Source organism: Pezoporus flaviventris, unplaced genomic scaffold (genome assembly GCF_033815535.1).
Source record: "Pezoporus flaviventris isolate CSIRO_AGI_PZ_B2104156 unplaced genomic scaffold, CSIRO_AGI_Pfla_v1 ptg000006l, whole genome shotgun sequence".
Lineage (NCBI taxonomy): Eukaryota > Metazoa > Chordata > Aves > Psittaciformes > Psittacidae > Pezoporus > Pezoporus flaviventris.
Window position 1 is genome coordinate 6,033,654 of NW_026892554.1, and position 12,203 is coordinate 6,045,856.

The window sequence follows — 12,203 nt, forward strand, 5'->3', positions numbered from 1 at the left end:
TTGTGATGCTGGATCAATGCCCCATGGAGGATGATAAAACCGGTTTGGTGCTTAAGTAGAAGAAAATGTAAAGACATAGGAAAAGAAAGTCTAAACCAAAATAATCCAGGGTGCTAATCCTTTTCCTGCAGAAGACTTGCTCTGTGACCTTGGGTAAATGCTTCCTCAGTAAATAGCTCAAGTTTCTCCACTTGCTCTCTGATCTTCTGATCAAAAGGCCAAAATCTTCAGGATGGCACCTGAAGGTTACACATCGTATTTGGATCTCCAAGTTCAACCACTTAATAAACCTATTTAACAGTAATCTCAAGGGCAAAGCCTGAGATGCAAATATCTCATTCAGAAATGTATTTTGAAGCAACAGACTAGCCCATGACTGTGGAAAAATGATGATAATAGCGGCTGCTTACAGCAAATGGTATTGTCCAAATTGATATCATATCATACTCAAAAGGTCTGAACAGAAGCATCTGGGCCATCATGGTAGAGTTCAAAACAAGCCCATCGAAAATGGATAAACAATTAAAAATGTATTGAAAGAAGAAAGAAAAAGAGAAATCATTCCTAATTAATTCTAGTGCCCTGTACAACCTCAGACTATTTGTAATCCTACAGGGAACATCTTTATTGATCTGGGGGACGCTGCAGCAGACTTCTGATGCTTATCTCAGCATAAAAATAGGCTCTTGTGATGAGCAGTGATTTAATTACATGACAATCACTGCTAACAATGCATGGCGAATACCAAAAATATGCAGAGCAAGAGTGGCAGTGATAAATGCAAGGCAATGGCATTGACTTTCAGTAAAGTCGTCTATTGCCAGAGATGGAGGGAGGCTTCACCCCTTTCCCACCCCTTCTAAGGTTGTAGCTGCTGTGCGGCTCCAGATACTCACTCTGTGGAGTGAGCCAACCACAGGCAGACAGAAGGTGGAGGGAGAAATCAGACAGCCATGATTTAGCACACAAGACCCTGAAACTAACAGGCTTTTTTTGTCTGTAGGAACATATGCTCTTTCCACTGTGCATCTCCACTTGAAGATGAGATTTTTTTCTCTCCTTTGGAAGGTGGCAGTACTGAGCAAGTGACTAATCCATGGTTTTGCTGTGCAGGGTCTCAGGGACTTAGAAGCAGTTGCCCTACATGATATTGAGAGATCAAAGATCAGTCAAATCCTATCTTTCACATACAGTAGCTAGAATAGAAGTAGCAGCGTTTGCTCAAGAAAAAAAAAAATGCATTTTGGTTTGTTTCTATCTCCTTTAAAAAAAAAAAAAAAAACACCCACAGTAGGAATAAAGGGTAGTGTCACTATGATAAACCTCTTATATTTACTTGCCATTATTAAGAGTACAACGGATGTATTTGCCAGCATCTTTGAAGCCACTATAACAATTCTGGTGAGCAGATCTTGCACTTCCCTGAAGGAGTTTGGATCCAGTGCCATTTTATCTCCACATCCCTTTGGTACTGAAGGAGAATCTAGGCTGATTATGTATTTGGAAGTGCAAGATCCAAGTCTTAAGGTTTTGTCATCTCCACTTGGTAGATGACAAACAATTAATATCCTTGCCATTATAAAAGTCACTTCATAAAAACGCAGAGATCAAGAGCAAAGAATTTTTTCATTCATCTGCTAGAAATTTGATCACAACAAACAGAGGAAAGGAGAAATCCCTAGCTAAGCAGTCCCTAGGTTTCCTGGGGAACCAGTCCCTAGCACAGATTCCCTACAAACACCCATTCATCCACCCCTCAAATCACTGAAGCCCAGCGCTTTATCCTCCCTCCATGGACTGAAGGCCACTATTCAAATGTGCTAGCTGAGCCATTCTAGTAGCCAACGATCACTGATGTGAGGCATAGTCTCTTGATCATCTGAATCTGACAACGGTTGGCCCTGGAAGCCCCAGAACCAGATATATATGTCCAGTCTATGAGCTTGCCCTACCTTCCTACCGTAAGGAAGTCCTCAAGAGGTTAGAAGGCTGGCTGCACGAGGACATCAGCACAAACGAAGTTTGCATGTCTTCCAGCTCTTACTTTCTTCCCCTGCAAGAGGCACATCATCTTGTTCAGCCAAGAGGGAAATTGCAGGTGTTCAATCCAACACACAGAAACCAATTGGCAGCGTTCCTTCACGTAAAATTTAACAAGAATCACCAGCCCTCAGGTTAAAGCCACGCTGAGAACTTGAACTCATGCCCGCCCAGGTGCTGCTGCTGTGGCAAGCACTGAGACCTGCATGCTGCCTCCTGCTTCCCTGTGCTCAGTTTCATGATTCATGTCAGAAGAGCATGTTTTTTATTCAAAGCAAAATGACCTTCTGAATTCTCTTGAAATTCTGCACTGTTTTAAGTCAAAGCATCATGAAGTAGATTAAAAACACTATAATCTCAAGAGGCTGGTTTTTTAACTCCAACATTATTTCTAAATGCTTGTGAATATTTACATTCATCATAAACGTATCTTTTGCTCACATGGCCTTTGAAGTATGTAATCACTGCTGCTGCTGAGGGTCTTCCCCAGTGATAAACTGCCAGGCAGACTGTCCCAAAATGATGGGATTTCACCTGGCTTAATTTACCCCAATTTGAGAACAACTAAAAACACTCCATCTGCAACAAAGCAGATTAACAATCATTTATAATATCTCAGCTTTCTTCCGAGGTGCTAGCTTTTAAGGATGCTGAACAGCAGATATTCTTATCATGTCTCTGTGTGATTTGAAGGGGCAAATGCACCAGAGTCCTGACACATGTAGCTTTACAGATAAAATACATGTACAATATTTAGTCAGAACAGGATTCACTTCTAACACATGCCACAGTCTCTGAAGTCAAAGCTAATGTTTCTCAAACAGTCTATCAGCTTAGTTTAAAGGATGGGAAATCTAAAGGTTAGGGTTTGATTAGAATGTATTTTGTTGATTTTTTTTCTTAACACGCAAGACATGCCAAATTCCTTCCTGGTGTGAACCTACCAGTCTGATGGGAAAATAACCCCAGTTCTATTTGTGGGAATGCTTGCAGGATCAGGCCCTCCAAATTAAAAAAAGTAAAATAAAACATAGCCCCATGTAGAGTACAGGAAATTAAACGGCGAGCCTCTGTTTGCTAGTGGGACAGCCCAAATCAGGGAGTTAAGACTCTTACCCCAGGCAGTGAATTAGCAGCAGCAGTCTAATTTCTAGGGAAAGAATGCTTTCCCTTTTCCAAGCAAATGGGTTTGGGGTGGCAGGTCTGCTGGGCAGTGTTCTCTGGTGGGAGCCCCAGGTCAGCAGGACAGAGCTTGAGCTCTCCATTGCTTTCTGGGTGGCCCAAGAGAGGACTGGGGGGGAAGCAGAGTGAGGAACAGCTACAGCTGAAGGTTAAAACCGGAGCTTTGCAAGCAGAGGAAATAAAAGGTGCATGACATTTCCACCAGCTTTGCTTTATTCAGTTGTTCGCTTGCTTTCCACAATGTGCATTTCAATGACTGAGCTTTACTGACAGTGATCCATAGGGGAGCTGAGTCCTCGGTCTTATTTATGATTATTCAAGAAACCAGCCTTCAGCAGCAGCTTATATTTGAGCAAACCTGAGTACATATTGCATTTACGCGTGTCAAATACAGTTATTTACACACTTACTTTTTTATTCATATTCCAGTATCTCCATGATTCTGTAGAATCACAGAATGGTTTGGGTTGGAAGGGACCTTAAAATCATCCAGGTCCAACCAATGCCATGGACTTCCATTAGACCAGGTTGCTCCAAGTCCTGTCCAACCCGGCCTTCAACACTGTCAGGGGTAGGTTAGACACAGCTTCTCTGGGCAATCTGTGCCAGTGTCTCACCACTCTCACAGTCATCCAATAGACCCATAGTTAGATTTACATTTAGGAATACCTTCTGGTCTTGGAGACTTCAGTCACTGTTGCACTGAAATTACTAGCTTTGTTTATTGTTCCCATGCTATACACTGAATGGATTAACAATGCAAAACCGGATAACCTGCATGGGCAAAAGGACACACAGAAATATGCATCAGCTGTATCTCACTTTAAGAATCAAATGAAAAACCTGAATAAAGTGTTATTTTGACTGGAGTGTGCAGTAAAGGCACATAACCCTCCTTTCCTTTAGGTAGGGCCTAGGAAACCCCACTCAATAATTGTAAGCAGGTGGGACAAGACTTTACCTCCTCTCTGGCTGCAGCACAGTCTCCATTTCAAGAGCCTCCAGCATCAGTTGTTACACTGCCAAGTGAAGTACTTGCTCACCTTGTCAGACAAAATATTATAGCACAGTAAGCAGTTAGCAAAGAACGGGAACCCATCAATCGGTAGTAAAATCGTCCAGGGTTGGGTACCCATCAGGGGGGCAGGAATCTGTTGATGATGGTTGTTCAACATCTCTGTTGGTGACATGGACAGGGGGACTGAGTGCACCCTCACCAAATTTGCCGATGACACCAAGCTGTGTGGTTCGGTTGATACCCTGGAGGGAAGGAATGCCATCCAGAGGGACCTCGACATGCTTGTGAGGTGGGCTGATGCCAATCGTAGGGAGTTTAACCATGCCAAGTGCAAGGTCCTACACCTGGGTCGGAGCAATCCCAGGCACAGCTACAGGTTGGGCAGAGAAGAGATTCAGAGCAGCCCTGTGGAGAAGGACTTGGGGGTGTTGGCTGATGAGAAAATGAACATGAGCCGGCTTCAGTGTGCGCTTGCAGCCCAGAAAGCAACCGTATCCTGAGCTGCATCAAAAGGAACGTGACCAGCAGGTCAAAGGAGGTGATCCTGCCCCTCTACTCTGCTCTTCTGAGACCTCACCTGGAGTATTGTGTGCAGTTCTGGTGTCCTCAACATAAAAAGGACATGGAACTGTTGGAACAAGTCCAGAGAAGGGCCACAAGGATGATCAGGGGACTGGAGCACCTCCTGTATGAAGACAGGCTGAGAAAGTTGGGGCTGTTCAGCCTGGAGAAGAGAAGGCTGCGTGGAGACCTCATAGCAGCCTTCCAGTATCTGAAGGGGGGTTATAACGATGCTGGGGAGGAACTCTTCATTAGGGACTGTAGTGACAGGACAAGGGGTAACGGGTTCAAACTTAAACAGGGGAAGATTAGATTGGGTATAAGGAAGAAGTTCTTTACTGTGAGGGTGGTGAGGCACTGGAATGGGTTGCCCAAGGAGGTTGTGAATGCTCCATCCCTGGCGGTGTTCAAAGCCAGGTTGGACAGAGCCTTGGGTGACATGGTTTAGTGGGAGGTGTCCCTGCCCATGGCAGGGAAGTTGGAACTTGATGATCTTAAGGTCCTTTCCAACCCTAACTATTCGATGATTTTATGATTCTGTATCTCATAATACAGATAAATTAAAAGCATCAGCTCAACCTCAAATGTTTATTGCATTTCAAACAGCATTTATCAAAAGAAAAAGCTCATTACAACATATATAGGTACTGGACCATCCAAACCCCTTCATTTGGAATGCCTCCAGCATAAGAATCTAACACAAATCATTCTTAAATACAACATATCTACACTAAAAAGAAAAGACATCACCCTGTCTCCTGAAGAGAAATCAGTTCCACATGGAAAAATCTATAGGGAAAAAAATATTAAATTATCAGTCTCAACTTTTGAATAAATAAACAATTTTCCTGCAGTGGAATGTTTTCACTCAAATAAACGATCAGATCTCACATGCCTACTTAAATATGTCTGACTTCGGTCCTTACAAAATGACAAGACCTCAGTATGATAAACCAGATGATAGTTTAAAGCGAGACAATGAGGCATTGTTTACAGAGAAGATTGAGAAACTGGTTTAACAAAAGGGGTCCGTGGACATCTATTGTATGCACAAGAAGGAGATTTACTGGAGATTTTGTAATTTCTACAAGGCTCTTTCCAACCAGCTTCATTAACTTGAAGTAAATCAAATCATGCAGAGATCTGGCTCAGCCAGAGAGACATGCCGGGAAAGATACAAAATGAAGAAGAACAGATGCAAGTTGATAAGCTTCAGAATCTTTGGCATTTTTCATAAACATCTTCAAGGCTTTTAAATTTCTATATTCACCCATTTTCCCACACACACTCACCTATAAATACATTATACATGTACTCTTCTTTATACACAACTTTGTATATGCATGGGTACACAAGCACACGTGCAGACAAAGAGGTGTTTTTGTGGCTTTTAAACCACGATAATCTTTTTTCTATCCTTTCCACTCGCAGCTACACATAGCTTTGCATGACCAAAATACATTCCTTCTCCAATCGAGCCTAGGAAACGTGCCTTTCTCATTCAAAGGCAAGTGCAGATTGTTACTTTGAAAAAGAAACTTCTTGAAAAATCACTGAATCTGAGTAATAATCCAGTGGAAGATACTCTGGTGTTAATACACCATCTTCAAATTCACGCAATAGGCCCACAAGATTGAATTACTGAACCACATAGCTCAAATCCATTTGGATCACTGATCCATAAGCAAGGTTTTACTCGTTTCACCTTTAATTACATGAATTCCAAAGTCATCTTTTGTTAAACATAAACCTGTCCCTCAGGATTCTCTATTTCTTCGGACTGTGAACTACCCCAGGTGATGCTGGTGGCAATCCTTGCCTGGGAACTACAAGCAGCACTTCAGCTCTTGACTTATTGTGCTGACAAATTGCTCCAGTGATGTCCTACAGCACCTAAAGGACTGAGGGCTACACTCTCACCAAAATTAAGCAGGTTTACATAGGATTCTGTGTTTGTTTCCCCTGTCAAACAACATGAATAATGCTGGTTATCTGAATTCTATAAAGCAGAAGCACAGTAGCCAAAAGACTGGTAAGCAAGCAAGAAATCACATTCTCTTCAGAATAGAAATTGGGGTCCTTTCTTCTGTCTTTTCGTTGCTCAGTTTCCATATGACTTCACTTTCTGATCCTCTCCTGGTGAGCTACCAGGAAAGAGTCCAAGACATCAGTGATGGACCAAAGTCTGCACTATTGCACAACCGCTTTTTCAGGTATTATGCTGTCTTTCTGCACAAACACTTGTCTCTTTAAGGCTATAAAGTGTTTTTTCTCTTGGATGTGTAGTGTTGACCCCTTTGGATTTAGACAGGAAAACAACAGCTATGCTGAAAATATCTGACGAGATGGAATTATAAAAGGCAAGTCAACAGAGTCTGTTCAGGTCAGCGAGTTAGGCTTTTCTAGTCTCTTAATCCTTTTACAGCAGAAGGTTCTCATGCTTCCATTGCCAGCAATGGATCTCTGATGATTCCAGTAGCCAAAGAGTTAAACACAGTGTGGGCTTTAAAAAAAGAAGGGGGGGAGGGAAGGAAAAAAATGGGAAAAAAACCCCACAAGTGCTGGATGAAATACTGAGATATTGTTGGAGCTCCTCACTCTTTCTGCTAATTATGATAAAAAACTTCTTAAAATGTACATTGCTTGAACAGAAGATGGGTATCAAAGACTCGTTAATTCAGAGCTTAAACCTTCCTAGGCACAGTGATTTAACTCCGAAAAGAATAGCTTTCATATCTTAAATCTGTCGGATATGTTAAAAACTGGTTCAGAGCATCTCCTCACATCAGCTCAGCTGATCTGCTACACTAAGCGGAATTATCTCTTCCTACATAAAACAGGGAGTGCTGCCACATCCAGCTTCTGCAACCAAAGGGAAAAAATAAAGCAGTGCAGTTGCACCATCCTCTCCCATTCTCCTCCCCACTCCAAAAACTAGTTCATACATTCCACCTTGCTCTTTTTGGGGCTGCAACTCCATGCTCAAAAGGCAACCCAAAAAGGACAACCCAAGATAGGTGTTTATAAAAAAACACATCTTCAAATAAAAAACAAACCCAAAAACCAAAGTCTGTGAGTCTGTTGCAGTGATTATAGTGTTGTTCTGAAACAAGAAGGGGAGGAGGGAAGCTCATGTTCATGCGTAGGGGGTACGGAGGGAGATGCTGCATTCTGAAATCACACTGCATCCTATAGTGCGCTCCGCTTCTTCCTAATGGGACTGGAGCTGCTGTATGGTTTCAATTCAGCATGCTGCACCTGTAAAAACAAACAGACATGACGTTTGCAGTTAGGTAACTCTAGCTCACTGCAGTGTGTGTTAATGGCTCCCTGAGGACAAACCAAGGGAAACTAAGGAAGGTTCAAAAGTAATGAATCATTTTCTAAACACAGGAACATGGGGGATTAATTGCAGGAAGGATTTGAGAAGTCATGCATCATTTCTTGAAACAAAAATATTAAAAGCAGATTTCTCTAATGAGATACATGGGGTTCTACCTGATTACAGCAATGTAGGCTAGATCTTTTGGGTTTGGTTTGGGAGGTCTTTTTCTTATCTTTCTGGCATTAACCTGTAAATTTAATGAACTTCTGTCAGGAGTTTCAAGTGGATCTCAATACACAGCAAGATGACAGTTGTTAAAACCGTCCACAGACCTCAGGATGCTGACACAATCATTTTGAGAAAGGAAAATATTTTCCCAAATAGAACCTGGACAAAGCTGCCTCCACCTTTCAAACCAATTCCATATACAATATAATGGTTAAAGCATGTGTTATAAACTGACAAGGATGGTGTAATCGCCAAATCATCTGTTCTACAGAAAAGCGTTTCCATCGAAATCATGGGGCAACTTCTGCTGAGCATTGCATCTTTTTCATTCCTCTTTTGTCCAACACATGCGGGTGGTATACAAATGGCTGTACCACAGACAGAGGTAATTTCTTAACTCATCGCAGTACCACAGTGAAATGATGATGCATTGACAGCACGGAAAAATAAAAACATAAAACACTGATAGCATGTAAAAGCAGACAGAGGGACTTGGGATCTGCCATGGATGAGCGTCTGGCTGTCACATAAGCTCGCTATTTTTAGGACTAGTGGAAAACTCTGAGAAGGTTTGTCCCAGCCTAGGAACTTTTATCATTCCTCCCATAGAAAATAGTTATTTTCCTTGGAAAGCTTAAGGGATCCCCAAATGATGGAAACCACTCAGGGAAATGTTATAAATGTAAATGTTAAATAAAGCATAAACAGAAAAGCAGCTTATCTTTAAGCATAAACACTAAAAGGGCATATGCAAACCATCACTGCAAGTCCAGCATGCTTTACAACAGTAATGACAAAAATAAAAGAACATGCTGAAGCTTAATGTCTCTATGATCATTTCTATTTAGCTTTTTTCTCTCCCACCAGTCTATGGCGAGATTTCACTCAAGATCAAGACCAACCAATCTGGTAGCCTATTGAAATAAATGTCACCAGAAGCCTTTCCAACCTTGTTTCTCTACCAGATGCCTCGACACTGCATGTCAGCAATTACTTTTCTGTCTCCAACAGAGTAAAATCACTACAGGCAAAACTGTGAACCCCTTATTCACAATGAGCAGCACCTCACTGTGAAAGTACCACAATTCACAGAGGAAGGTACAACATAAGTGGGATCCAGGGCATCAGGATCAGGGCCTGAGGACACAGATTCCAGCTGATTAAAACAAAAGGAAGAATCCTTTATATTTTGTGGCTTCTTTACCCAGCAAGACTATTTTCCTTCCTCCAAGAGAAACAAACAGATCCTGACATTCTGAAGGACTTATTGTTCAAATAATTCCCAGGAAGATAGGCAAGATTACTAAGACAGTGTTGTTGTTTCAAAGAAATAGAAGAGACTTGACTGAAATTGAGGGAGGACAGACTCTGGTTAGATTAAAACTTATAATTCCATAATGGTAGAAGATTGATCTGATCAACTGCAGAGTTTTTAATACACATCTCAAAGATATCTTTAAAGGAAAAGATGAGCAGAGTATTGTCCAAGGGAGGCCTGGAGCTCAAGCACAAAGTCACAGAAATAATGCCCTCCACGCCTCTTTTTTTGAGAAAAGGAAGAATTCAGCAAATCCTTTTGGATGGTTATCTCTATCAAAGAGACTATTTTCCCCTTCCTTCCATACAAATACCAGAGCAGAAAGGTGACGAAAACCACAGTTCAGTAACCACGCTGGGTGATTTTCCAGATCATTTTAAAGTAGGTCTTTTCAGGATAATTTTTCTGCAATCATTTTATCCTTCTGACAAAGGATTTTGGCTCCCCTCTCTTCTAACACCCTCCCCCCCTTCCACCTTTGTGGATTTTCCTCAATTCCTTATCTTCATTACTCAAAAGTGCACTGGCATCATGGTCCCCAAGCCCAGCACCAGCCGCTCTCAGTGCCGCTTGTTGCCTCTGTTGGCGGTGGCCATTCATTACCTACCTTTTGAACATCAGATGGTACCCTGGAGAGGAAATCTAGTAGCTCATTATTGTCGATGGCGTAGGGATTTCTAAGCCTCTTAGTAAATTTATTTATGCCTAGGAAAAAAAAAAAAAAGGCAAACAAAATAATATAACTCTTTTCTAATCCCTCCCTCCTAAATCATTCAGGCAAGGTGAAAAAGGGAAGAGGAATTCACAAGTAAAAATCAGTGTGAAAACAGTGCCTTGGACTTAAAGCCATGCACATGTTCCCTGTCATGTGGAATCATTCACAAGTGCCTCCTGGAGGAAGTAGAGGATGTTATTTATAAAGGTATTTCTTTACTTTGGGGATTGATTGTTGTCAACAACATGGCAAAAAGAGATTGCAGCACGCATTTATTCTGGGGGGTATTGTGCAGAGAATACGTGAATTAAAAGCCGAGAATGCTGTTAAATCTTCTGTCCTCCATGACCAAAGACATTCCCTCTCCTCTTGCCCAGGGAACTGGAGGGCTCTGAAAATAATTGGGCAGCATAAGGGCTTTTTTTCCTTCGTTTTCTTCTGAAAATGAAAGCTTCCCATCCCCTCCATGTCTCATAGCTTATCCTCTCTTTGCAGAACCAGATTTGACAAGTCGGCCTATTATGATGCTGTGTGAAACTGTAAAAACTTACCGCAAGATTTACTTTATTTTAGGGTTTTAGGGTAAGTAATTTGGCTTATTAAGTGCAGCAACAGAGGTCCCTGTCTCCATTGACTTAGTTATGCTTCAGATATCAGAGGTAGTCTCTAATCTGGACAGAAGACCCACGGGAGTGTAGCATTCATATTACTGTGGTGTTCATGAGGTCTTCTCTTCTCCTCCCTTTGAGGAAAGGCCCTCAGTCAGCACCACCTCAATTGTATGGGCTGGGATGGTCAAGTGAGAGACCTGAGCATCCTTCCCAGCTCTTCCTTTGTGCCGATGCAGCCACTTAACATCCTACTGCCAACATTTCCCCACTGAGAAATAGCAACTGGTAGTGTGGTTACCTAAAGGTGTGGTGGTAGAAGAGCAAAGGAACAATGCTCCTTTCCTAATAGGTGAAATCAGCTAACCCACTTTAAAGAACAGCAAAAAAATATCAAATGTTGTTTGCCTCTGAGCATCATAATACAGGAATCAATTCCATCATGCCCCTGTCCAGTAGTTTCCCTGAAAGTGATTTCAAATGTGATGCCTGCTTCAGCATTCTCCTCTCTCGGAAATGTACCTGCTTCACATCCGAGATTCAGCTTTTAAGCCATATACTTGTAGCAAAATGCCAACACAATTTTCTGTGTACCTGATTTTTAAAAAACAGAAAATACCATAAGGTCTTTTGAGGCCTTGCCACAGGGTAGTTGTTTAACATGTATTGTATTTGAAGGCCCTGTCAGTCTAGATGATGTTGAATGGATGTATAGTTTTTATGTACTCCCCATGTCTTCCACACGAGCACAGCAGTATTTTGTTACTGAACTTTCTACTCCTAGCAATTTCTCTCTTTCCCTTTTGCCCTTTATTTTATTTTAATCCTTTATTTCTTTTTTTTTTCCTCCCCAAAAGCGGCTGTTTGTACTTCCACCTTCTCATCACCTCCCTTTTCTGCCTCTATGAGAGCCAAGGCAGCAGCTGATGGCTGAGCCCCAGTGATGTGGGGTCCCTACAGCCCAGAACTGCACCAGGGCTGAGTACAGGAGAGTTAAGACCCAAAAGGCTTCCAGGGTCCAGCTCTGCAAAACACACCTTGTCCACTCCCTACCATTTCCCAGCTGGGAGGCTCCAGCACCAGGAAGCTAGTTACTCTCCTGCAGAACAGCAACACTAGTTCATCTAGGCTAATGCTCTTGTGGTGCTCTTGGAAACTTATAAAGAACCCTAAGAAAAGCAAATCATTGGATCACCTGGGGGGTGGAG

General features: G+C 42.1%; 1 protein-coding gene across 2 annotated transcripts in view; it reads right to left on the reverse strand.

Annotated features, from left to right (window-relative positions):
• Window positions 1–5,377: 5,377 nt before the first annotated feature.
• Window positions 5,378–12,203, reverse strand: part of MCTP2 (multiple C2 and transmembrane domain containing 2) — a 111,530-nt gene continuing 104,704 nt past the window's right edge. For both annotated transcript variants that reach the window (XM_061446716.1, XM_061446717.1), the window contains 2 exons: window positions 10,280–10,377; window positions 5,378–8,059 (listed from right to left, as the gene is read on the reverse strand). In XM_061446716.1, the coding sequence (XP_061302700.1) occupies window positions 7,991–8,059; window positions 10,280–10,377 (167 nt within the window). In that variant the 3' untranslated portion in view covers window positions 5,378–7,990. The remainder of the gene's footprint in view (window positions 8,060–10,279; window positions 10,378–12,203) is intronic.